At 40.3% G+C, this 26,403-nt stretch overlaps 1 protein-coding gene across 5 annotated transcripts in view; it reads right to left on the bottom strand.

Annotated features, from left to right (window-relative positions):
- fbxo41 (F-box protein 41) overlaps positions 1 to 26,403 on the bottom strand; it is a 56,450-nt gene that overhangs the window by 6,419 nt on the left and 23,628 nt on the right. For 3 of the 5 annotated variants that reach the window (XM_079678383.1, XM_079678384.1, XM_079678385.1), the window contains exons 4-13: positions 17,698 to 17,905; positions 13,376 to 13,449; positions 8,004 to 8,392; positions 4,371 to 4,609; positions 4,122 to 4,237; positions 3,459 to 3,611; positions 3,206 to 3,301; positions 2,134 to 2,252; positions 1,416 to 1,574; positions 1,174 to 1,289 (exon numbers count right to left, since the gene is read on the bottom strand). In XM_079678383.1, coding sequence (XP_079534509.1) covers positions 1,174 to 1,289; positions 1,416 to 1,574; positions 2,134 to 2,252; positions 3,206 to 3,301; positions 3,459 to 3,611; positions 4,122 to 4,237; positions 4,371 to 4,609; positions 8,004 to 8,392; positions 13,376 to 13,449; positions 17,698 to 17,905 — 1,669 coding nt within the window. Of the gene's footprint in view, positions 1 to 20; positions 193 to 1,173; positions 1,290 to 1,415; positions 1,575 to 2,133; positions 2,253 to 3,205; positions 3,302 to 3,458; positions 3,612 to 4,121; positions 4,238 to 4,370; positions 4,610 to 8,003; positions 8,393 to 13,375; positions 13,450 to 17,697; positions 17,906 to 26,403 lie in introns of those variants that run through there. The other 2 variants (XM_079678387.1, XM_079678386.1) reach the window with 2 other exon arrangements.

The following is a 26,403-nucleotide window of genomic DNA, read 5'->3' as shown; positions in this document are numbered from 1 at the left end:
GGTCGGCTATGAGAATGACCCGAGCCTCTCACATAAGCCTTTTCTCAGTGAGTTAGCACCAGCACATCCAAAACCAGCAGCACTGGGAATTCAAAGATTGAGTCATGTTTTAAACTGTGTGTAGTCATGGTACAAATATAGATGTATTTAATCCTCTGAACAGGAACTCGTCCAGCTGTAGTGCATATAGTGCTGCAAAAATCCAAGGACATGTTGGGTTAAAAGAAGAAGGTGTACAGTAGAACAGAGCTAACCTGCCAGTTAGTCAACACTGCGCTCAACGGTGTAGTTACAGTTTATTTGTGCTTTGAGGCGAAATGTGCACACAAAATATCGTAATAATGTTTATGGACTTACAACTCATTGGAAAACTGAACGTTGAGCACAATTTGGAATTTAGAACAAAACTCATACAACTTGGAAACATTTTTCTTCACGGACACTTAAAGGTGGGGTTAAAGTTTCAGAAACCGGCTCGAGATACACTTTTTGTCATATTCCATGGAATGCTCTTAACATCCGATAGCAATGAATATCTTAAGAGCTTTGACAAAAAATCCATAAAAAAAATGTCATTTGTGGAAGCCGTAATACTGTAAAAACTACAACCAATCCGTTTAGCCGGGTATCTCGTGCCCTCATTGGGCGTGCCGTCATTGGGCGTGCATTGCAGCAGTACTTCAATGACTCGCCAGCAACAGGCAGCCACTTTCACCATGGCAGAGTTAGGTTCAACATCGTCTACTGGTCGCAAAAGAAAAATGTAACGGAGCAAATTAAGAACAAAAAGAAAGTGGAAACTAGGAGAAGTCAAACCAGAGTCAATATCGGAGTTGCTTTGGCTGTGTAGTATTGCTAACCTAGATGTGTTTAGCTTTGCCTGATATGTAACATTACTGCAGCCTGCTCTCGCAGAGGAGGCCTGTAAGGAAGTCTGAAGGAAGGGGCGGATTCTTTTTGGCTGTGTACTTTCAAATTTTAGTGCACTCGAGCCGGTTTCTGAAATTTACCTACCCCACCTTTAAGGACTTTTCCCCCAAAATACAACAAAAGTACACATTTTTAAAAGTGGTAATAAATGTACTCGTATTGCAGAATGATACATTTCAAAATATACATTTCAAAATATTTCAAAATAATATTGTAGTTAGTAGTGGGGGATATGGCTGTTACCTGCAGCTTGTTAACCATCTCATCAAACAGTTTCCTAGCTTCAGGGCTGTTGGGGTCTTCAAAGTAGTCTTCAATTCCAATCTGAACCACGATGGACTTCAGGTTACGGCAAACACCTGCAGGAGTAGAAGGAGGATTTAAAGAGCATTCATTAGCAGGGTGTCGATATCACAGTTATCTGTTCAATGTTGTTTACATCTGGATTGTACACAGTAAAGGAACACAGCAGAATTCAAACTCACTGTTGAAGTGGAGCAGGGCTTTGGGAGTGACGGGGGTGGAGGAGAGCACCAGCATCTCCAGACCCTTCAGGCCCTCTCTGCAGACCTCTGCTGCCACCTCCTGGTTGATCTCACTCACATGATCCAACTCCAGCACCTGAAGGCGCATGCAGTTCCTCGCTGGTGGAGGTGGGGGGGAGAGGGGGAATGTAGTGATGCGGAAAACAGGGGAGGTAGCAGAAAGCATCCGAGGTTATGCATAGGGGCTTGTTTAAGGTCTAAACCAAATCTGCTTGAAAGACACATTGAGCTTTATCCCAAACTGTTCTTATGCAGTTTTAATGGAGATTCTAATATTCATAAATAAAATAATTCTGGATTTGTTCATAGGTAAGAACAGAATGACCTTAGTACATTTCAAATAAACACTAAACTAACACTGAGTGAGTAACGGCATCCCTTACATTTTTTCTGTGCTATTTTATATCCATGACTGATGCTTCAAAATTAACTGTTTGGTTTACCTACAGCAGAGGAAAAACCACTTCAGACATTTTTTTTTGGTGTATTTTTTCCCTACAATTTGAGGCCGGTGCTCCACCCGATTAAGACTTTTTTTTGGATATTCTTTACTTTATTCCATGACAATTATGTTCGATTGGCACATGCTTTCAATTACAATGACAATGTGATTCATGATTATAAGAACACAGTTGAGAACAAGTCAAATCATATTTACCTAGCGATGCCAGCCCCTGAATGCCACATCCAGCCCCGCCCACACCGAGAGCTCGGAGGTGCGGCCAACATCTGCCAATCGTCTGCAGGCAGCGGTTACTGAAACGCGCGGGTTGCTGGCTACAAGGGACAAAATACATATACGTCCATGTTCAGTCATTTAAAAATACTTATGTCATTCAATAATACACTGAACAAAAATATAAACGCAACACTTTTGTTTTTGCTCCCATTTTTCATGAGATGAACTCAAAGATCTAAAACATATATACACAAAATAACCATTTCTCTCAAATATTGTTCACAAATCTGAAAAAATCTGTGATAGTGAGCACTTCTCCTTTGCCGAGATAATCCATCCCACCTCACAGGTGTGGCATATCAAGATGCTGATTAGACAGCATGATTATTGCACAGGTGTGCCTTAGGCTGGCCACAATAAAAGGCCACTCTGAAACATGCATTTTTGCTTTATTGGGGGGGTCTGGGCGGGTCCGAAAACCAGTCAGTATCTGGTGTGAGGTTTAGGATTAGGGTTAGGGTTAGGGTTAGGGTCATGTTGTGAATCGAGTGGCCTGTGTTCATCGTCCATAACATACGCCTGCCCATACCATAACCCCACCACCACCATGGGCCACTCGATTCACAACATTACCCTAACCCTAACCCTAACCCTAACCCTCACATGAGATACTGACTGGTTTTCGGACCCCCCCAGACCCCCCCAATAAAGCAAAAATGCACGTTTCAGAGTGGCCTTTTATTGTGGCCAGCCTAAGGCACACCTGTGCAATAATCATGCTGTCTAATCAGCATCTTGATATGCCACACCTGTGAGGTGGGATGGATTATCTCGGCAAAGGAGAAGTGCTCACTATCACAGATCTTTTCAGATTTGTGAACAATATTTGAGAGAAATTGTTATTTTGTGTATGTAGAAAATGTTTTAGATCTTTGAGTTCATCTCATGAAAAATGGGAGCAAAAACAAAAGTGTTGCGTTTATATTTTTGTTTAGTGTAGAACGTATCTGTATTGATCATAAGAGGTAGATTGTTTTGCTCTGTTAATTACCATGGGTGTAGTGGCGCCACCTGTAGGGAGATGATGTCTCTGCAACCTGCTCCAAGAGCCCAGATCACCTCCTGGCCAACTGGATCCGTAGCACTTCTGGAGCAAAATATGTGACCAAAGTTTGTGTTTGTTTTGCATATATATGAAACTTTATCTGTACAGCACAAACCTTAGTCAAAACTCATGGACTTGTTAAAGTAACTCAGGCACCACTGTGATATGTGTGCGGGGGGGACCTGGTCGTCCTGGTTACCTGTAGGTCACCGCCTGCAGGGCCCGGCAGTAGCAGCTGGCCAGCCAGAGGGAGCGGTCGGTCAGCAAGTTGGGGCAGTGTGAAATCTTCAGTATCAGAAGGTTACTTCCTGTGGCCTTTAACAACGCCTCCAGACCTTCCTCCAGACAGCCACTTAGATGGAAACGTGGGGGAAGGTCAACAGAAAAAGACAGACAGAGACAGAGCAGCGAGAGTAATTCTCCTGGCCTTCAGAACAGCACTTTTACCATTTATAGCACAAGATAAAATATTCCTCCAGTGTGTGATGCAATATAAGCAGGAAGTTTTAAGCTGTAATACATTCACACAAAACAGTTAGCCACTCATATCAAATGTCTTCCTGTCTTCTTTCAGGAAATGCAATCTTTTTTGACATGCTTATCCTCATCAACCAGCCCAAGAACATCAGCATTTAATCACTCATGTTCCTCTTGGTGTCTTCCTCTCATCAATCATTGTTTGAGGAGTCATTGAGTAAGTCACTTACTTCAATAGTTATCCATGAATGTGCTTCTCAAAGCTAAAATAATACTGAATGTAGTAATAAGTCCCCCACAGTGACTTGGTATTCTATTGTAAAGTGTGAGCAGATGTCACTTCCTGTGTATTTCTGTGTCTCACCGTGTGCTTTCTGTGTCTCACCGTGTGCTTTTGAGGTATTCCTCCTTGGTTTCCTTCTTGCCTCGCTGTCTTGGTTTGAGGTTTTGCAGGATGAGGGAGTGCGTCTGAGTACACCACTGAGACATTGTGCTCAGAAACTGAAGCAGAAACATGAAGATCAGTCAATAAATCTTTACATGGCATAGCTAAAACAGTAAAGCTATAATCATGGTGCTGCTTTGATAAAGCTACTGATAGACTGGACACAGTATCTATATATTCACTATGCACCTTGGAAGAGATGCGGGCGTTCTCCAGCAGCACTCTGGTCCACACGGCCGGGTGCCGGGCCACAAACTTCCAGTCTCTGCAGACCTCCGCAGCTCTCAGCAGGGTCTTAGTGTCCAGGTAGGTGAAGATGCAGAATAGAGCTGCACGCATCTTCAGGATCTCTGGACTGATCACCTCGTTGGATTTGGACGGGCTCTTTTCATGGCGGCAAGGCTTGTTGTAGACCCCATCGGACCGACCTGTGGGGAGAAAAAGACAGAAATATATATATATACAAATCCTTTATCATCATTAGACTTGAATTCAAAAGTTTGTCAAGATGTATTACATGTTTTAGTTTTTTGTTCGATTTCTATAAGATGTCTTTGAAGGAAGGGAAATACTTTTTTTTTTAAGGTTATCACTTATTGGAATGTTCCTCATATTGTTGTTGCTGTATAATTCTTTCTTTACTTTTTGATATTTTTTTGTAAAGCACTTTTGCGAAACAAACCAATTGCAACTCAAATAAACTTGGTTATAATCAGGATTATCTAATTATGTAAATAATTATAATTATAATAATAATAATACATGTTATTTATATAGCGCTTTTCCTTGTGCTCAAAGTGCTAAATGCACAAAAATGCACATTTAGAAAAAGGATCGAATTATCTTAATCCTATTACAGTCGACCAATTTCCTTTATAACAAATGAATGTCACATACAAATGTTCAAAAGATATTCTGTCACACGGTGGCGCCAACCTTCAACAAACCGCTAAATGAGATTACATAATTCCTCTTCTCCTTTCCATCTTTTCATTCTCTCTATTACTATCTATTGGCTGATACAGCGTGTCCAATCCGAGCTCGTCGTATTCCTCCCAGCAAGATTGCTCCTAGATGACTCATTTCATCTTTGGCCTTGGAAGAAACCGTCAGGGCTATGAACCATTCCTTACACTCTCGCTCTGTCTTTCTTTCTCTCTCACACACACACCACCTACGCTCAAGACTGCCAAATGCACTAAAAAAGCCGAGCTGTGTGTTTCATGCTGAGAAGAAACTGTGTGCTTGTCGATACACACCATCTGATACAACCTGGCAGGGACTCTCCCGATAAGGCGATCTACGTCAGAGAGAAGGAATGCCAGAAACATGTTGAGTGTTTCGTGAGAAAACCTTTGAGTTAATGGGGCAGTCAGTCATAGCAGTGCATCCCAGTTTGTAATAGGGCTCTGGCCCATTTTCCCAGACTGCCTCAATTCACCTAGTATTTAGATTAAGCCCGACAGCAGGTGAGTAAAAATGGAGGGCAGCAGCAGTGAGTTCAAGGAGCTTGGCAGCGCCGGAAGTTAACAGAGAGAAGCACAATCTGTGCTGGATCAGAAGAAATGTGCACAAGCAAACAGCGCTCATACTTGTGTTAAACCAAATAGTGTTAACACCTCATGAAAAAAGGATTTCAGCTGGTTAAATCAAATTGTAAGTACTTAAGTCAAGATGGATCCTATTAGGTTACATGCCAATTAGCAGGATTAATACCCCCTATACTGAGTTTTTTTTTATTCAATATATTCCCTTTGGTTTTATTTAGTAGCAGCTTGCAATTGATTCCAAGCAATGCTGGACATTTCATTTTTTTTTTTCATTTAATCGTTTATTTGAATAGGGACAATGCAAATTAAAGGTGGGGTAGGTAATTCACTTCAGAAACACTTTTTGTTCTATTCCATGGAATGCTCTTAACATCCCGATAGCAATGAATATATTAAATGCTTTGACAATAAATACATCAAAAAATGTCATCTGTGGAAGCCGTAGTACTGTAAAAAGCACAACCAGTCATTTTAGCTGCCCCGGCTAAAATAACTGGATGGCCTACCTGCCTGTGGCCTACCTGCCTGTCAGCCTTCCATCTGTGCACAAATGTATCTCCTGCCCTCATTGGTCGAGTGCGCGTTTGTGTGTGTTGGGGGAGGGGCTCTATAAGGAAGAGGCAGATTTTTTCCGGTTGTGTATTTTCAAATTCTAGCGCACGAGCTGGTTTCTCCAAAATTACCTACCCCACCTTTAATGGACACTTTAGACAAATAATGCTTCAAGTGTAAATATGCTGGATTTTAGCTTTGAGCTAATTTCCATCCATAATCCCTGACATACAACATATAAGAACATGACATTTGTAAACATAGCAAAAAACGAAATACATGTTATGCAAAAGAGCAAGAGCAGCACACACAAGTATTTACCACATGGCAGTACACTATAGGAGCAACGACATATGAAGTGCAAGAGATTATACAAGGGATGCATAAAGTGCATTTAGCGGTGATTGCACGTCCTTTTTGTTTCTCATCCATTCTTTGAGTCGACCTTTGAAGCTATTGAGAGTGGGACAATCCCGTATCTCAGTTGGTAGGCTATTCCAAAATGAGCTGCCTTTAATGGAGAGGACATTTTGTCAAAAAGTGGTCCATTTACGGTGGACTCCACATTCTCCTCTGGTTTCTGACCTAGTGCAGCATCCAGTGTGTTTTTGTGGATGAATTCCCCTAAGGGAGGGGGGGGGCAGTCCATGTAAACATTTATAAAAAAACACGTACTTTTAAAAGAATTAAAATTGTCAAAACTCAAGAAATTGGGTTTTTCAAGGATGGTACAGTGGTGGTATGATTTTGGCTTTCCGTCAAAACCCTTGATAGCTCTCTAATACAGTTGTTCTATGGGTTTCAGGTTTGTGGCACAAGCAAACGACATGTTAAATAACACAAAAAGAAATACTCAGTTTACTTGGAGAAAACATTCTCACTCAGTGTCTTCACAGTTAAAAATACCTACTCAATAATAATGAACGATGCTAGGTTCTTAGGACGGATGTGTAATTTGAGTCATTGGGCTATATAAATACATTTGATTTGATTAGATTTTGAAACATTTTTATTCAATTACAATAAATAACTATTTGATGACTAACAAATGTCTCTTTAATTATAATACATTAGTATTTTTAATGATAAAAGCACGCCTCTTTAATAATAACTAAACACATATTTTGATTGGAAAATAGGTGGTTTGCATTTGGTAAAGGATGGATCAAAATGCGATCACAGTTGAATTCTCCACCTCACACTCTGATTGGCCGACATGGGGAATGCACCAAGCTGTTATCAGTTCTTAATTAGGAGCTACATGTGATCTGAATAACCCTTCAATCAACTCAGGTGACATTCAGCTAAAATAAACTAGGGAAAAGGGTATCAACGACTGCCACATCCTAAGACTCGTGAATTGGAAAAAAAATACTCCGCAAAAAACATTTGTTGCAGTGTTTGTGAAAGCTCAGAGTCTTTTCATGAAATGTTTACATTGTTGTGTCTACACACTGGAGCATTTGCAGGGCCTCTTTCCTCCATGATTACCATATAAGCTCATGTCTGATCCAACATTTGTAGAAGGAGCGTTGGTCAGTGACACAGCTCCAGCAGCCTGACTGCGACTCAACCTGACCTAGATCCAAATCAGTCCCTGCTCTCATGGGAATCCTTTACAGAGCCTTTATTCTGTGAAATCCTGGCTCCCATGTGTCCGGATGTAAGTTTAGAAAGAGAGTGTCAGTGTGTACACTTCTAAGAATAACACGTGTGTTACCTGTGTTGGAGCGATACGCTGTCCGGCTGTGGTGAGAATAGGCGGGGGGGGACGACTGCTGCACTTCAGCCACAGCTCTCCTGTCTTGTTCCCACATCTCCATTTCAGACTCAGTGGTCCGAGAGCCCACGTCCGACATGTCCCCCTCATCTCCCTCGGTGCTGTTCCTGTAAGGTCGCCGCTGCCAGTTCTGGATCGCCTGTTTACGAAGACCCCAGTTCCTCGACCCGCCCCCCCCACATCCCGGGGAGCGATCGTAGCCCGCCTCCCCCAGCCGGCACTGCATGTAGTACTGCGCCTCGGGGCAGTCCTCCATGGGATGCATCTCCACGCTGTCACTGTCGTAACCCCCGGAGCCCCCGGACACAGACTTGATCCGCCCCGATGCTCTGTGGGAAAATTAAAGGAAGGGTACTATAAATAATAATAGGACACAGACATATGATGGTCCAAAGCATTATCCAATAACACGCAAAGCTGTGTTCTGGAAATCAAAATAACGAAACTCAAAAACAGAACATAATATAAATGTAATATGTTATTAAAATCACTTTCAAACAATGTTTAAAGGCACAGTTTGACATTAAAGGAAACACGTGTATACGCCTTAATGCAGAGGGTTGGATTAGAAGAATGATCAAACTGTCATCTTTTAAATAAGGAGCTACAAGATGTGGTTTAGCTTAGCTTAGCACAAAGACTTAAAAACGTTCCCTTTAAGACTATAAAGACTTTTAAATGTTACCACGACTGAAGTTAAACACAATGCATTATAAAGAGGAACTTAAGAAAAATATTTGCAAAAAGAAGATACACACAATCAAAAAGAATAAAAAAGATGAATGAGGAGGTGATTACAGTGCAGTTTCAGTATGGTGCAATATATCAACAAATGGTCCAAAATGTAATTGATTAAAAAGGCAGTGCCAAGCAGCAAAGACTTAGGCTAGGCTAACTCATGCTAAGCTAAGCTGTGGCTTTATATTAAAGAAAGATTGTATTGATCTTCGAATCAAACAAGAGTATTTTACAAAAGTTGAACTTTAATAACATCTGTTTGTGATGTAACACAATCTCTGCTTTTAACAACCCAATTAGGAAAAAAGTTTGTGTTTGAAGGGGTCTATTAATAATATTTTGTATTCAGAAAACAAACAATATGCACTCTCATCGTCATCACACCCGCTCTAATCCATTGCTGTTCATTTGATACTTCTGATAATACGTTTCTGTAGAGACTTCATTCCCTTCTGCACACTGAGGAAAACAATATTAAGGTATTTCATCTGACAGTAGTGGATGCACTTCTGAAACCATAATAAACCACAGATATTGATCGTTTGACACTCTAGAAACAGCTGCATTTCAGAAGATATAAAGTAGAATGGGTGAAGCTTTTTTACACATGCTATATTACTTTAAATAACACCCGAGCCAATATACAAGTAATGAGAAGTCTGAAAAAGTAGGGCATCTTCTTTCTCTTTTCCATTTCTGCAACATTAGTGCCCCTTCCTCCTTCTCTCTGCATAATAAGAAGAGTGGGAACTTGTGCATTCATCATTTTAGCAGTAATAATGAAAGAGAATCACAAATGATACTGCAGGTAACACATAGCAGTACTTTCAGGGGGAAAGGATTCACAGAAGATAGGATGCATTTTATGCCACAAATATGAATTCAAAATGAAGTAAAACTGTAACAAAGCGACGTGTTTATGGTTTCAACAATCTAAACTGGGTCAATGACAAACTGAGATGCATTACAGTTTGATGAGCTGGTTTTAAAGCAGTAACCTGATGAAAACGGCTTGAATGTTTTACAACAGTTAATCAATAGCAAGAAGTAACAATGATATGAAATCCCAATAATGAGAAGCTCATGATTAGCAAAAGCTAATAAGGATTTTAGGCTGTCATCTTACTTGTGTTGATCCCTAATGTGCAAATCAAATCATGTGTTGACTTTGCACGTGAACATTTTAACGTGATGTCCTGATTCTGACAGAGATGCATCATTAGAGGCTGTTTAGACACAGCTTCAATGCTGAGTTGAAAGGTCTGAACATAACTGACTCATAAAATTAAAGATGAAAGCTTATATATATTAAGATTAGATCTGTGCATTTCATAACTGTATTACTATCGTACATTAAAGGTGGGGTATGTAATTTTGGAGAAACCAGCTCGAGTGCGCTAGAATTTGAAAATACACAACCGGAAAAAATCTGCCAGTTCCTTCAGACTTCCTTACAGAGCCCCTCCTCCAACACACACGAACATGACCAATGAGGGAACGAGATAAGTTTGTGCACAGATGGAAGGCTGACAGGCAGGTAGGCCATCCAATCATTTTAGCGGGCCGGCTAAAATGATTGGTCTTGCTTTTTACAGTACTACGGCTTCCACAGATGATTTTTTTTAATGGATTTATTGTCAAAGCATTTAATATATTCATTGCTATCGGGACATTAAGAGCATTCCATGGAATATAACAAAAAGTGTTTCTGAAATAAATTACATACCCCACCTTTAAGCCATAATATATTCATTTTATTTTCTTTAATCTATTTTAAATGCAAATAAAGTTAAACATTGAAATTGAGGGATGCAATAAATGAATAAATATCTGTTGAGGTCAACGTAGATATATCATGAAAAATGTTGCACACTTGAGATCAAGACCTTTATCGAAGATGAGGAGCTATTGATAACGATAACACAGAAGGTTATGAGTGTGTGTGTGTGTGTGTGTGTGTGTGTGTGTGTGTGTGTGTGTGTGTGTGTGTGTGTGTGTGTGTGTGTGTGTGTGTGTGTGTGTGTGTGTGTGTGTGTGTGTGTGTGTGTGTGTGTGTGTGTGTGTGTGTGTGTGTGTCGTGCCATCAATGATTCAATGGGGAAGGCCTGGTGTGTGACGTCATGAGAGGAAACACATTCACAAACCAACTGGGGATGACAGTTGTGTTAGTCAGAGCTTTGCAACACCACCATGTGTCTGAGATCTCCAGCAGGGACTCAGAAATACTTCAGTCACACCTCGAGTACAGACATCCAACCTGCACCTCTAATGTCCTCATTTAGAAAACTCCAAATGCTAAATCAATGATGTATTACAGTGTTACATTTCTTACTCCATATTAGTATCTTAATGTGGACAACTTAGGGTGAAACAACGTGCAGGGAGAAGAGACAGTCTAATTTTAATATAAAACAAACTGCATGCAATGAATCAATAAAGTATTGTAGAACTAACCATTTATTTTAAACAATTGTTAAGCCCGAGAGCCCCCAGTGGAAGGGGCTGCGGGATGTTTTTTCACGAAACTGTGTCTCAAGGCATGTTAATATTTTTAAAAACCTATTAATGTGTCGTACCAGATTAACGGGAAGAATCTCAGCTCACATCTAACACACTTGGCACAGAATTTATCGTAACTGCACATACAAGTTTACGATTAAATCTGAGACTCCACTGGTTATATAGGTGTGGTATCATCACTGAGCGATCAGAACTCGCGACAGGGGAAGCAAACACAGACATCACAACACGTAGCATTACGGAGCAAAAACGGGACATCGTCTCACTTTAGCTGTTATTCTGATCAAAAGTCGTGTTCAATGGCATTAAAACGAGAAAAAACGCTGTTGAGGGTTGATCCATAGGTTAATAATGTGTCTGTCACTTTGAAACAATTATTTATAATCCATAATTCAATTTTTATGTAAAAACCTGAGAGTAAAAGTTAGCTGCTAATAGTAGCCACCAGAGTTATCGCAGCTTCCGGTTTTGGCTATGCTTCACTCTCACTCCTTATTTGGTAATGTGTGTGTGTGTATGTGGGAGTTCCCCTCGATTCCATTGGCTCTGACGGTTAGAAAGAGATGGCAATCATCAAATTCGACCAAGGGGGGCCAGAGATATGGAAAATCCACCCAAATGACCCCAGAAGTGTTTTTTTTGTGCTAAATCTCTCTAAAAAGGTCACATTTCACTTGTTTTGCATCAATGTTGATACAGGGTAATCATTATATGTTGTAGTTTGGATTCCTAAAGTGTTTAGTCTACCATCCCATCATTCAAGGGTGGTTTTCACTATAAGTAATTTTTTTTTTTTGGACGGACACTATCATTTACATGTTTTTATTATATTCAATCTAGATTTACTTTAAAATAAAAACATCTATATTGATTCTGACACTTCTACATCCAACTCACAGATGTAACCTTGCTTTGAGAAAAAAGATTATTAATTTAACCCTTTTAGAAGGGAAGATATGGTCATTTGTTCTGGGAATGTCATTTTCGAGCCTGAGATCTGAAAAACAGGCTCAGGGCTTAATAGTTTAAAACTCTCATTAAAAAGCAACAAAGGCCTCAGAGTTACATCTTCTATTTGCTTGTTCAGTCCACCCATCAGCCCATGAACAAGGTGTTCAAGATACAACAATGATACAAACTTTGGAGGAGGCGGGACCAAACATTATGGACACTTTTTTTGTGTGAATCAACTCCTAAAATACTAAATGTATTAATGTAAAAACTCATTTGATCATTTCACTTTAAAGAGGAGCCACACTGTGAACCTTCGGAGCACACTCAATGGTGTATCTATGTTACAGAAACCTAATATTTTATTATGTAAAATAGTATAATCTCTGCATTTTAAATGTATTTTAAAATCCCACAAGTCAAGCAAGTAGTAAAAATGGCACTTCCACATTACATTACATTACATGTTACTTTTATCTAAAGCGACTTACATACTCAATACTGTGGGCAATCCCCACAGGAGCACTTTGGGGTGAAGTGTCTTGCCAAGGGACACAACGACATGCTGACTGCAGTGGGGTTTGAACCTGTTTGAACCCTGATCCGAACACCAACGCACAACCCCCTGCACCACACGCCTCACTAGTTCCACAGTGTTCATAGTTTTTTTTTAGGTACTGTGACTGCAAATGCCATGCTTGCAAACATTTCTACACACAGGGCGAAGTTGTTCACCGAAGGCCAGAGGCAGCGAGCACAGTGGATGTTCTTTAAAAGCTCTGCAGCTCCAGGGGTTCTGTTATATTTCCACACAACTGACAGACTGTTTTTCACTGCAGCAGCTCTCCGAGGTAAGAAAGAGGAGGCGCACCAAACCTAATTGTCAGCCGAGAGCCACAAAATCGCCAGCTGGACAAGAAAACCTGCTTTTCCCCCGTGTCTACTTCTAGCAATCCAAACAGAATGATAGACAAACAGGAATTCTTCCTTCCCTTGTAAGGGTCTACATTATCGTACCATCAAACCTCCTAATAGCAGCGGTGTGAATTTGTTACATTTCAGAGATGTGAAATCATGTGTTTCTGTAGAATATGCTCACTTACCCTGTGCTCGGAGACGAGCGTCGCTCCGATACTTGGTACATGCCTCTTGTGCTTCCAGAGTTACTTGAGTTTCTCTGGAGAGACAAAAAGATGGACGAAAAAGAGTGATTTTAGTCAAATAAAACAGCTTCGCTAAGCTTTCCAAGGCATGCTCTTGGCTCAAATGCATTCCTCATAGGTATTCCTAAGAAAGCGTTTTGTTTTGACTCAACCTACGTGAGAATTTCAGAGAATTTTAATTGGCATAGTTCATGCCATATAAAGTCTAACGCATTTCTAAAATATAATTAAAACAATACACTTAAAACTAAAGCAAGAGATAAACAGCGTTTCATATTAACTCCTACTGAGTTAGCTTTGCTAAAATAATAAATGCTGCTTAACACATTCTCACTTAAAATAAATGAAAACAGTAAATAAAAACTAAGAGGATCCTATTATGCTGTAATCATGGGGCACTTCTGTACATTTGACAGCTTAGATATTTAACAAATAATCACAGCTGATATAAACAGCGCAAGCGTTCTTCACATTACAGACATTACAACATTGCAGTTTGATCTCACTTCAGTACTTTACAACTGAAGAGTGACAGCATCAGACACAAATCAAAGACATGAATAGACAAACTATTTCCCAACAGGAATTATTGATGATCAGTCACGGAGGAAAAGTTAGGGAAGAAGAAGTGTATCGAGATTGTTGTGATCATTTCTCTCCTGAGGGTGGCAAAAAACAAAAGCTCATCAAATGAACATAAAAAAGAAAGGGATCATTCTCTGAGGGGGCATTAGTGTAATGAGGAAATATCATATCTATTTTATACCTCTCTTTTAGAAAGCTCAGTGGAACGAGGAGTCCTCACAGCAATGTCATAGAAATCCAGTGTTGATGCTAAACTCAAAACAAAATAAATCATAATTGTGTTCCGTGAATAACTTTTAGAAATGTCATAGAAACCCTGTCATTCCACATCAATATCTTGAGTCCAAAACTGAAATCTTTTTCCTGAAGGTGGCAGTACAGGAAGGGATTTTTGTGAAAACCTTTTCCAAATTTTGAGGCGACAGGCGGTCACACAAATCATTTGGAGTCCTCAACTCGGGATTATGAATATCCTCAAGAAACTTCCTGGCAGTCTGACTCTAGTAGTAGTAGTAGTAGTAGTTGTTGTGGTAGAAGTAGTACTCCAGGGTTGTTGCTTTTTACCAAAATATTAAAATTACAGATTCACTGACCGTTAAACCCTCACAGTAGCAACACAAAAACCTTCAGCATCCTACAACCTCAAATATTTGGTTGTATCTCTGAAAGCAGGTGGAAATGGTGTATTTGATTGTGGGTGTAAAGCCTGACTCTTGCCTGAGAGCAAAATCCTCCTAGTGACTAATTCATACACCATTTAAAGCTGCCTGTGCATTGAAGTGTAGTGTGTTTACTTGTGTGTGTGAAGTAATGCCAGGTGGAACCAGACTGGGGACGTGCCACAGAGGGAAAATGTGCACAAACCCTGTCACTCCCTCCCTCTCTCTCCCTGTCTCTGTTCCTCTGCTTCTACTCGCACAGCCTGAACCTGGCCTAGTGCCACTGAAAAGGGTCCATCGAGGAAACAGGCAAACACTGTCTCATGGCCAAGAAGCCTGCAGTAAAGGCAGAATATGAACAAATCTTCCAGATATAGATGGAAACAAATACATTCAAAAGACGGTAAAACTGTAATCTGGTGACCCAAGTTTGTCTCAAACTCAATTCTTTTTCTATTTCTTGGATCTTGTTATCTTCTTTGTTAAAAGTCCTCAACTTCATGAACACTTTTTTCACCTTGCACCTTTTGAAAATAAATCTAGCGAGATTCTTTACGTCTGTAACATAAAGCCAATGTGATCTAATGGCCAGCCCCCTGCTGCAAAAAATAAGTGATTTTATAAAAGGCTATGAGGAAATGACCATGCTTCTCTCTTTATTAACTACCCCAGTAAACATTTTTCAAATAAGTGTATGGTTTCAATCACTAGTTTTAAGTCTTGATCAAACCAGCATGATGTCCATTTTGTGAAAACAGTCTAATTTGGAGTAAAATAAACTATAAAGCAACATATGGTTATGAAGGGGCTACTCTGTAAAATGACATCTCGCTGCTACAGTGTGTTTTCAGTTCATGAAAGTTAATTGTAACATTTTGGTTGCCTAAAATGTTCTTGTTCAGCGTTGGATGTATTTGCTGCACCCTTTCGTGTCCCTTCTCATCCCTTCTGTATCTCATCCCAAAAAGAAAAGAAAAATGTTGTCGGCCAATACGACGGACCCTAGGAAACATATGGAAATTGTGCAATTGGCAGATAAGCAGCAATGAAACTTGAGAATAGCAAATCATTTATCAAGTTCCTTCAAAACATTACTATGAGTCTCACAGCCTCAGTCATAAGGCCAGAATCTATTGGTATACAAATGGGGAAATATTACAAAAAAAAGGGATATATTAAAGAGTCCAAAACAACGATGGTTGACATGACGTTTACTTGGTTTACTTCTCATATACAATCTATGAAATAAATACACAAGAATGCACTTTAGCTGAACTAGAGAGTGAGCAGGAAACAAGACATCCATCTCTTCATCCACTGTCAGTCCTAAAATACCTCTGTGCCTTTAAAAACCTGTCTCCTAGGAGAACTTGATGATGTTGTGACAGAGAGACGGAGAGTGAGGTGGCGAGGGTCGGGGGGGTTACATCTCCAGGCCTCCCTCAGCAGGGCAGCAAGGTGCCAACCAGTCTGTGACTCCACACTTGTACTTGTCATGTTGATTATTCACAGTCCTACGAGAAACTGGCTGATGTTCAACTCCAGAGAGGAGGAAGGCTAAATCTAGGCAGCAGCGTTTTGGGTCAATCCCAGGTCAAATAACTGAGAAAAAAGTAGATTTTATTATTAATGCTATTTCTGATTTCAGATATCTTAAAATGGGTTGATTACATCATTATAAAGAGGTTTCACCAACACTATTCCCTGCACTGTGTGAGGAGATAAAGTTATGTCGACAATATCTCTGCACTCATAGTGATCGGAGAAGACATTTACTGAGCATCTCCAATATTAAGCCAAAAGGAAACCAGCCAGTTCCTCTCAGGCAGATCTGTAGCACATTATATCTGATTCAAATTCACGTTGTAGCCTCGAACACGAGCAAGAGCAAGAACTGGTTTCCATGGCAGCACACCGATTTGTGAAATGAAACGGGTCAACCTTTTTTCAAGGGATGTTGGATAATCATTTTGAATAAGTGACATCTTTAGGAACAGAAAGTGTCTGCTTTTCCATTTTTATTAAAGTGCTATAGTGCAAAAGAAGGGGGGGGGGGGAGGCTGCAAATGGAGATGTGGAGAGCCTGGAGGCAGGGGGTTGATCTCTTGCTTTTTTATGTAAGTACCCTGGTCAGCAGGTCGTCTGCTGAAGTGCTTCTCTATCAATTGTGATGCTGAATGCAAAACAGGAAGGTATTAAGCTTCTAATTTCATTCTGATATAACCCTCACAATAGTGTGTTAACACGTTCTTGTGTTCAGCTTCATAAGATGGACTCCAAAGTGTGGGGCCTGCACAGAGCAGTGACCCCAACTCCATTGACACCTTTGCAACAGAAACGTCAAGTCAGATCTCATCAAACAACATGAATGTGCCAATCTCGCTCAAGCTCCTGTGACTGAATGGGAGCACATTCCTGTTCCATGTCCCAAAATCTTAAAAATAAAAGAGTTAACCAACGCATACAGAATAAAGGTGTGCACATAATTCAGGGTCAGGCAGCTGTTCAGACAGTTTATCAAACGTCTATTATGGGTTCGACCTGTGCTGCATTACAGGGACATAACTCAATATAATAAATGCTTAAGCACTATTCAAAGAAAGAAGCTGCCCCCGCAAGAACTGTGGGAGAGCTCTGAAGTGTCTATGCTGGTAAAACAAACACAAAAAGAAATATATATACTGTATGAAATAATTCTGAGTTGATGATATTGCGTTATGGAGAAACAAATGTCAATCTAACGTATCAAAAATAATTTAAATATGTGAAACATCCCACTACATTTTGTATCACTTTGTTTATAATCAAGCATTTCAATGTGACCAAGTCCTTCAGCCTTTTAAAACTCGTTATGTACAAATATGGTTTTCTTTTTTGTTACCCAGTCTGAAAACAACATGTCTTAAATACCCTAAATAAAAGCAAGCGTTAACACACAGGAAACAAAATATCTCACAAGGCATTCTGTAAAATGCAACCTTTTGATACTACAGAAGACACACGTCAGGATATCCTCACCTGGCGTCCGTTGCCCTTTGAGTTCTGCAGGCTGCAGCGCCCCAGGCTTCCGTTGGGCGTGGTCCCGCAGCTGCTGATGATCTGCAGCTGTTTCTCGGCGCGGTCCGCCCGGTCCAGCAGCTCCTCGATGAACTGCTGCAGCCGCACCTTGGCATTGGCTTCTCGTGCCGCCGTCTCCTGAAGGAACTGGTCGATCTGGGCGACTTCCCTGAGAGGCAGAGAGGAAACATTAAAGGGGACTTATCATGCAAAATCCACTTTTCATGAATTTTATACATAACCATGTGTCCCCTCTGTGTAAAGAGATTCTGAAAGTTTCAGGAAAAAAGACTCGCTCACTTTTTGTCCTGATCCATTTATATAAAAACCTAAAATCTGAAAATGAGTTGATCAGATTTTGGCCACTTTATGATGTCATAACGATGTTTTGGCTTGTGTAACCATTAGCCAATCACCAACCAATGTAACCCGCGCCTCCCCACACACACACCTTATCACCTCAATATCCTCCTTGAGCACCATTGTGTTTTTGTAACCAAATATCTGTCAGAGGGGCGTGGGGAGTGGCTCCTTATTTTCATCTAAAGTAACAGACAGAGAATCAGCCCTTTTGAAACAGGGCTGAAACAGAGGGGATTATGGGATAATGCAATTATCTGTTTGGTGTTTGGAGCCAAACTCTTCAGAGACATGTTTTGGATATATGTGAGACCTATAATATATTGACGAAAAACAGTATAATAGGGGACCTTAAAGGGGACATTCTTTACATTTGGGGGTACGCTCTTTGAATGCTTATTTGTAAATGTGTCTCATCAGGGGGAAACTGCTGATCTGTTGGAACTCGCTGATGGAGAAAGCTTACATGTTCAGCTCAAATGGTTTTGCCTGTTTTGCATGGAGACTTTGCACACAGGCTTTGTGACAGAGAAGCATTATCAATACAAACACACAGAGTGGGTGAGAAAGAGAAAAATAGCGGGTGAGAGAGCAGCTGGATATTTAGACGGCCGCAGGCAAAGCAGGGCCAAGTTCCCGTCATTTTAGGGGACAGTGTGTTACTGAGATACAGAGGCAAGCAAACCAGGAATTCAGACAGTGTTAGGAGTTGTCTGCAGCTAGTGTATACTTCCAATATTCCCTGCATTGATTTTGTTCAGCGTTATCGTAACAAATCTATGTATGACTGATAGATGCTGAACATGTGTGTGGAGGGTCAAGTGATGAGCAATCCTGAATGTCCAGACATGATTCATACATCATAATACAGTAGATCAATAACTATAAGAATGGATTATGAATAATATAAGTAGGGTGAGCATTGATTGGAACCATCTTCAAGTGTGTGTTTGTCCAAATCAGCTACAAGCAACAAACCAAAATAATATACAAATTGGAAAATGTAATTGTTTACCTTAGTGAAAATATTATAAACATGCAGATACGTTTTCCATTGCTAATGCCACTTGGAGAAAGCAGAAAAAAGCTATGAAAACAAAGGTGACATATAATCACCATACGGATATTGGAGATGCTGGAACAATCACTTATTTATTTATTTGGCTCCACACACAAACTAATCAATATTCCTAACTGTTATAGATTTATTTCTGTATATCTACAAATCATAATTTTTCCAGCTCTACTTTCCTCACAACCTGACCCACATCCCCATGTCCCCTTTTACATAAAATGTTCTTTTCATGCCTGTTAATCTGGAACTATGAGGGACTTACTGTATTCCCAGAAGCTTCTCTTGTACCTCTGTTTGTGTCCTTTAAACAACCTGAACCTTTACTGTCAAAGCAATGCAGTCAGGAGAGCTTAACAAGACAATTCAGACATCTGACCTTGACGAAGCCACAGGAACCATTAAAGGATCAGACCGTCACTGCAGAAATCAAATCTGTGTCCCTCCAATTTAAAATAGGCTTGTTCTCATAAAATAAGCCAAGCTGCTTATCAGGATGGATATGTCCAACTGATGTCAAACATCCATAACCACTGACCATTATGATTAATCCTGAATCCTTCCAAAAACAGTAACGGCACTCGGTGATTATTTTTAAAATGAGGACATTCTGGGATAAAAATAGTTTGCTGTTTGGCGCAGTTAACTTTTTTAGCTCTTATCCTCAGGCAATGATTATAAAACTATGATTCCAAAAGTATTCTTAGGCGTTTGAGCGCAGGGTAGAAATAAAAGCACACCTGCTATCAAACCTGTGAGTGAACAATCAGTGAATCAGTCAAATTAAGTGGCCATTACTTCTCTTTGGCGTGGCTCTTGGTTATTCATAATGTGAGATAAAATGATTCTTATCTACTTTGGGCTCAATGGGCTCTGTGCGATTGGTTGTAAAGTGATTAAAAGAGGCCTTTTACTGTACACTGTCTCCACTGCTGGAGATAACACATCTCACTGTGAGAACTTACAGAGAAAACAAGAAGTGTCTTGGCTTTAAGCTCTTCCAACCACCTCATCATCTTGAAATTTAAACTCTCCTCTCTTTTCTGGAACAGGAAGAGAATATCCTCATCTAGCTCGCACATAGGGAAAGCTTGTATCAACAGGGATCTCTTGGAGACAAAGTGCAGATAGAGATGGGAGTTGGGCTTTATCAGTGTTGGGTGCTAAAGCTAAATGTTTTACTTCCACTTTGGCCTACCTTTAAATCTTTGCAAAAAAGTTTCCATTCACTGTGACTGAAAACTTAAAGCAACATTCTTTTTTTTAAGCATTTTTCAAAAATGGTGGTGAATTCAATCCAATATTGAGTGCTTTATGCTCCACTATGTTTCTCAGCTGACAGCTGGTCACTAACTTTGCCTGTCTGCAGTTTTGCGCTGTGTAGGTAGTGTATAGAGCTGAATCACTGAAAACAGCTGTCTGGAAAAAATGCTAATTAGAGAGGGGAGATTAAACCAAAACACTTAAATACTTGTATGAAAATGAAAATGAATTCTTATCATTATCCACTCTACCCTTACTGTGCATCTTTACTTTGTCTCCCTTTTATTGCGTTTGAAATAAGTTTATAATGATCTTTGCTTAATTCCCTGATCAATAACTGCACTTACTCCACTGCCCCTCTGTCCCAAGGCGTCCCCCAGGGTTCGGTGCTTGGTCCTCTCCTTTTCATCCTCTATATCCTCCCCCTTGGAAAAATCATCCGCTGCCACAACCTCCAGTATCACTGCTACGCGGATTACATCCAACTCTACATTTCCACAAAAACCATCACTGCCACAACTCACTCCACACTCACCAACTGTCTCTCAGAAATTAAATCCTGGATGCAAACAAACTACCTTCAACTGAACAGCGACAAATCAGATATCATCATAATCGGACCCACATCCCGCACCAACACCACCCAGAACTTCAACCTTACCCTTGACAACACCACTCCAACCCCCTCTCCTCACATTCGCAACCTTGGAGTAATCTTTGACAGCCAGTTCAAATTCGACAAACACACAAACCATATAACCAGGACTGCCTTCTTCCATCTGAAAAACATCGCCCGCCTCCGCCCTTCACTCTCCTTCCCGGCTGCTGAAACCCTCATCCACGCATTTATCACCTCAAGACTGGACTACTGCAACAGCATCCTGTATGGTTCATCATCCAAAATTCTAAATAAACCACAATCCATCCAGAACTGCGCTGCCCGCCTCCTCACCCACACCCGCTCCAGAGACCACATCACCCCCGTCCTTCAAAACCAGCAATGGCTTCCTGTCCGTCAACGAATACATTTCAAAATCCTTCTGCTAACACACAAAGTTCTCAATAACCAGACCCCCCCCTACCTCACCGACCTGATCAACCACACCTCCACTACACCTCCCGCAGCCTTCGTTCATCAGAAGCGAACCTCCTCTCTATCCCCACACGAACCAAGCTCCGAACCTGGGGGGACAGAGCCTTCTCCATCGCTGCCCCCACCCTCTGGAACTCCCTTCCACAACACATCATAGACTGCACCGATCCCCCCACTTTCAAAACACTGACCAAAACACACCTCTTCAGACTGGCTTTTAATTTGTGAATTATGCTGTGTTGCTGTTTTAATATTTATTTATTTTTTATTTCTATTCTTTATTCTATTTTATCATGTTTTATCAAATCCCTGTAAAGCGTCTTTGAGCACCTGGAAAAGCGCTTTGAAATAAAATGTATTATTATTATTATTGTTATTTCTATTGCTATGTAACGCACTTTGAATTTATTTTGCAAATAATCTTGCCTAGTCTAAAAGAAGGACAATTATGAAGGATGGTTGAACCTGGTTGTACTGATAATCATATGCTTTGTGCAAAATCAGCTTTTATTTTTTTTCAAAAGAGATGAAGAATATTAACATCCCACACTTTTTAGTGAACTGCTGAAGTGATGAGGTTCCTGATACCGTTATGCAAAAAAAACAAAACACTGAATATAGAAGGAAGACAGATGCTGGTTGAAGAAGCGCTCCTATCCAAATAACATGCATTAGCTAACGGCCGCAGCAGATTGATTCATTCGACTGTATATGATGCATCTGATTACGGCACACAATTAACGAGCCCAAGTATCATTTATTTTAATTCAATGATTGGAGCTGTACCTAATGTGGTGTATAATTAAGCAGCCTGAAGCGAAGGTTGCTGCTCTCATTATTCAAGGTAATAAACAGAGAGCAATGACTGAGCATTGTATTTGCTTCAGCCTCCAGTATAATGACATATGGCTGTCTCATATGCTATTAAAAGAGCAGGAAGGTTTGAATGTACAGTACCTCATATTGTGTTTTGGAATCCAAATTGCAATACATTTGTAATTAGTCTTCATTAATTATTCAACGGTATTAGATTTTTGTTTCGTTACTAGAGACCGATGCACCAATCCCACGAGGAGGAACGTTTTGAAGGCAACACAGGAAAGCCTTTCTCTGTGAGTAAGAAATGCACGGATAAAACAGACCGCCTGGCAGCTTAACCGCTGAGCTGAAGAAACCTCACTCAGCGTGGAAATCCTTACGGAGAAGAAGCAAGGGAATCAGGAATTTGATCGAAAGACCAAGGAAGATGTTGAATGCTGGGAAAAGGGGGAGAAGAGGGAAAATATGTCTCCTCATTGGATCCCCAGAGACATGCAAGGCGAAAGGGGTAGGACCAGAAATAAAGAGGAGAGAAGAAGGTTTGAAGCTGATAGAAACGGATAAAGATGAGATACAAAGGCCGCGAAGAAAAAACACTGCAGAGGCTGAAGCTACAGACAGAAATCTGCAGTCCTGTGGAAGTATAGAGCGCAGGAGGTTTGACAGAGGGATGTGGCTGCTTCCTGTTGTCAATCCTAATTTCAACATGCACACTTAGATGCACACACACACACACACACACACACACACACACACACACACACACACACACACACACACACACACACACACACACACACACACACACACACACACACACACACACACACACACACACACACACACACACACACACACACACACACACACACACACACACACACACACACACACACACACACACACACACACACACACACACACACACACACACACACACACACACACACACACACACACACGAAAGAAAGCCTCAAGGTGAGAAACATGCCCTCCTGTTTACCCGGACGATGGGGGAGCGGGATGAAGAAGACCGCCATCTTTTCTCGCTGATGAACACACAAGTTGTTGAGTCTGTGGCGTGGATCAGAGAAAATGACTCGCCGGTTGTTCCTCGTCTTAATAACCGACATGTGTGTTTGTGGGTGACACAGAATTTGTCTCCTCTCTATCTTCACTTGCATCTCCTCTCCTATAGTCTGTTCCTTGTTGTTGTTTTTTTTACACAAATCCTACCATTGTGCCTTTTATACAGAGTTACGACATGATCTTTACTTATTTTATATGAAAACAGCTCAGAAGTGAGAATGAAATCTCAAATGTACCACACTGTCAGCTCTTAGTTAATTCTAGACTCACAGGATTTGTCAGTGTATCTCCTATTCTCTGTATATACAGTATGTTCAAAATTGAACCAATGGTCTTACCACATTGTGTCAAGATCAAGGGGTTCAAATAAACATTATTATATGTGAAACAAATCTTTCATTGTGATTAGATTCTCTAAAGCAGGGGTCTCGAATTCAAGGCCCGGGGGCCAAGTCCGGCCCGCGACTTCATTTATGTGGCCCCGCAAGAGCTTGCAAAGAATATAATATGTTTATTATACGGTTACATGCCACTTTACAGAAGCAGCTTGCTCATAAACTACATGTCCCACAATGCATCTCATTGTGTGACATGCGCACTGAAGAGACTTGAACTATTTGCCCTGGACTTCTGCTTTCAGACGTAATTAATTACTAAGTTATTATCCTATCCGATAATAATCTAATTCAGAGGCAATAATGTAACATAATACATTATTTGATATATATATATTATATATTTATATAGTTACAACCGGCCCTTTGACTGCAACCTTTATGCGAATGTGGCCCGCGATGAAATTTAGTTTGACACCCCTGCTCTAAAGGCTACATTAACAACAATGGACATCATTATAGCTGGGAGATGTGTCTGGTGTGTAAATACAGCAATATATTGATGACTAAATCTAAAATAAAAGACCTACAAATATTATTTCACAACGCACCACTTCCCCATAACCACCACCTCCAGGACGTGCATGAGTTTCATCCATTTCCTGCTCCACCAGCACCAGCCTGTGGACTCTGGCGGATCCGCTACTATCTCTTATCTTTGTATCGTTACACATTACGATTGATTTAACATTATATACAACAGCTTAACTCTGAAGCAAACAATAAGCCTCACTAAATCCTTACACAAACACACGGCAGTTGAGATAGGATCAATACCTCCGATTAAAAAAAATAAGGTCATAGTTCCACATTTTAGATTTACCACACATTCCCCTTCAAAGCCAAAACAACAAACACTGGTCCTGTTCCCTGCTGTTTCTCCCCATGATACTAGAATAAAGGGCTTGCTTGCATGAAAGCCATTTAAAATCTGATGCCTTAGTGCTGCTTTAAGTTATTCGAAATAGAAAAAGGTCCAATCATTTAGACGTTAAAGCTTGCTTACAGAAATGTAGGCAACAGTTATTTATCGAACAAATGAAAATGGGCTTTGTAGACCTCAATATATGTTCTTGCTACTGCATCTGCAGAGGGACATAATGAATCCTTAACTGACCATGTTTCATTTGCCTTACACTTAACAGCCATTACAAATAGTCTAGTATAGCAAATACATCCAGCTATAACAGGCGTGATTAATAAGGTATGGATTCCCTTTAAATGTTAATTACAATCACTGGTCAGCAGCCTTTCACAGTTGTCATCCTCTCCAGCCGTTAATTCAAATATTATTCCTCATTAAAATTTAAACGCAGAGATGATTGACTGAAAGGCCTGGGTGAGGAAGAGGAGGCTGTTGCATGATAAGAGCTTTTCTCAGCTCCAACAAAGGACAGCTGCTCGTGTTTTGACACCTGGATCAAATGGCGATCTTTTTTGTGGTGAGACAGATTCAGGGGGCTACATTGTGTCATCATGTCATAATGTCACACATTTTGTATGCATAGCACGCAGAAGATAAAGGCCGCATGAGGAGATGTGTGCAGAGTTGGCTACATGAGACGGAGATGTGAAGGAGACAAGGATGAAAGGGTGAGAGAAAAGGGATGATGAAAGAGAAAGAGAGGCTGAAATGCATTCAAAGCCTCTCAGAGACACAAAAAAAAGAAGCCTGACTGGTTTCCCAAGAAACCACTTATCCACATCTTGGCTCTGATCAATCATGGGAGAGTAAATATTTAAACGTGGCTCCAACCAGTCCTATCAAAATGTAAACCCCTTACAAGTGAAAGATGGCCGAATCACCCAGAGATACAACGGCGAGGTGATGGTGTGGAGCATTGACAGAAATGACAGAAATGGCAGGAAAAGGCAACTTGAAATTCAGCTGTCAAAAAAAACGGAGAATAATTCTGTCCTCTAACTCTTGTTTGCAAATGATGATGGTGCAGCTGGAACAAAATAGGGGAAGAATAAATATGGAAACAAGTAGGGCTGCAGTTTAGGGATGTCAGTCGTGAAAATGTCAAAGAGCCCAATGTGATGTCTTCATATTTCTTTTTTGCCCAAAACTCTGAGATATAATCTTCAGAAAAAACTGGCTAAAACCAGAACGTTTTTGGAATGTCGATAATCAGATTTATCTTCTAATAGAGCCTCAGGTTTAACTAACAATTATTTCATTTTAGATTAATCTGTCAATTATTTCCAAATAATCGTTTGATCATTTCTTTCAGAAAATGTCAGTTATTGGTATAAAATGTCCATCCCAGTTTTAAAATGACTACGGTTATTTTTTTAATGACCACTTTTTCAGTCCAAAATGAAATATACTGTTTTACATAATTGAGAAATGTAATTGTCTGCCCTTTTTGCAAGCAATACTTTGAATTGGTTATAAAAAAAAATGTCTGATATTTGTTTTTGTTACCAAAAAAATCAGTCAGTTGCATATTGACTTGTAGATGTGGCTAAATGTGTCGGCCCTTGTGAATAGACACCAGCATCACTTATTCAGCTCTCTGACAGCTCAACAGTTTGAAAAAAGAGAAAAGAAAATCATGACAGCACTGTCT

This window comes from Notothenia rossii (assembly GCF_949606895.1).
Source record: "Notothenia rossii genome assembly, chromosome: 1".
In the NCBI taxonomy this organism is placed as follows: domain Eukaryota; kingdom Metazoa; phylum Chordata; class Actinopteri; order Perciformes; family Nototheniidae; genus Notothenia; species Notothenia rossii.
This window is presented reverse-complemented; position numbering and strand designations above follow the sequence as displayed.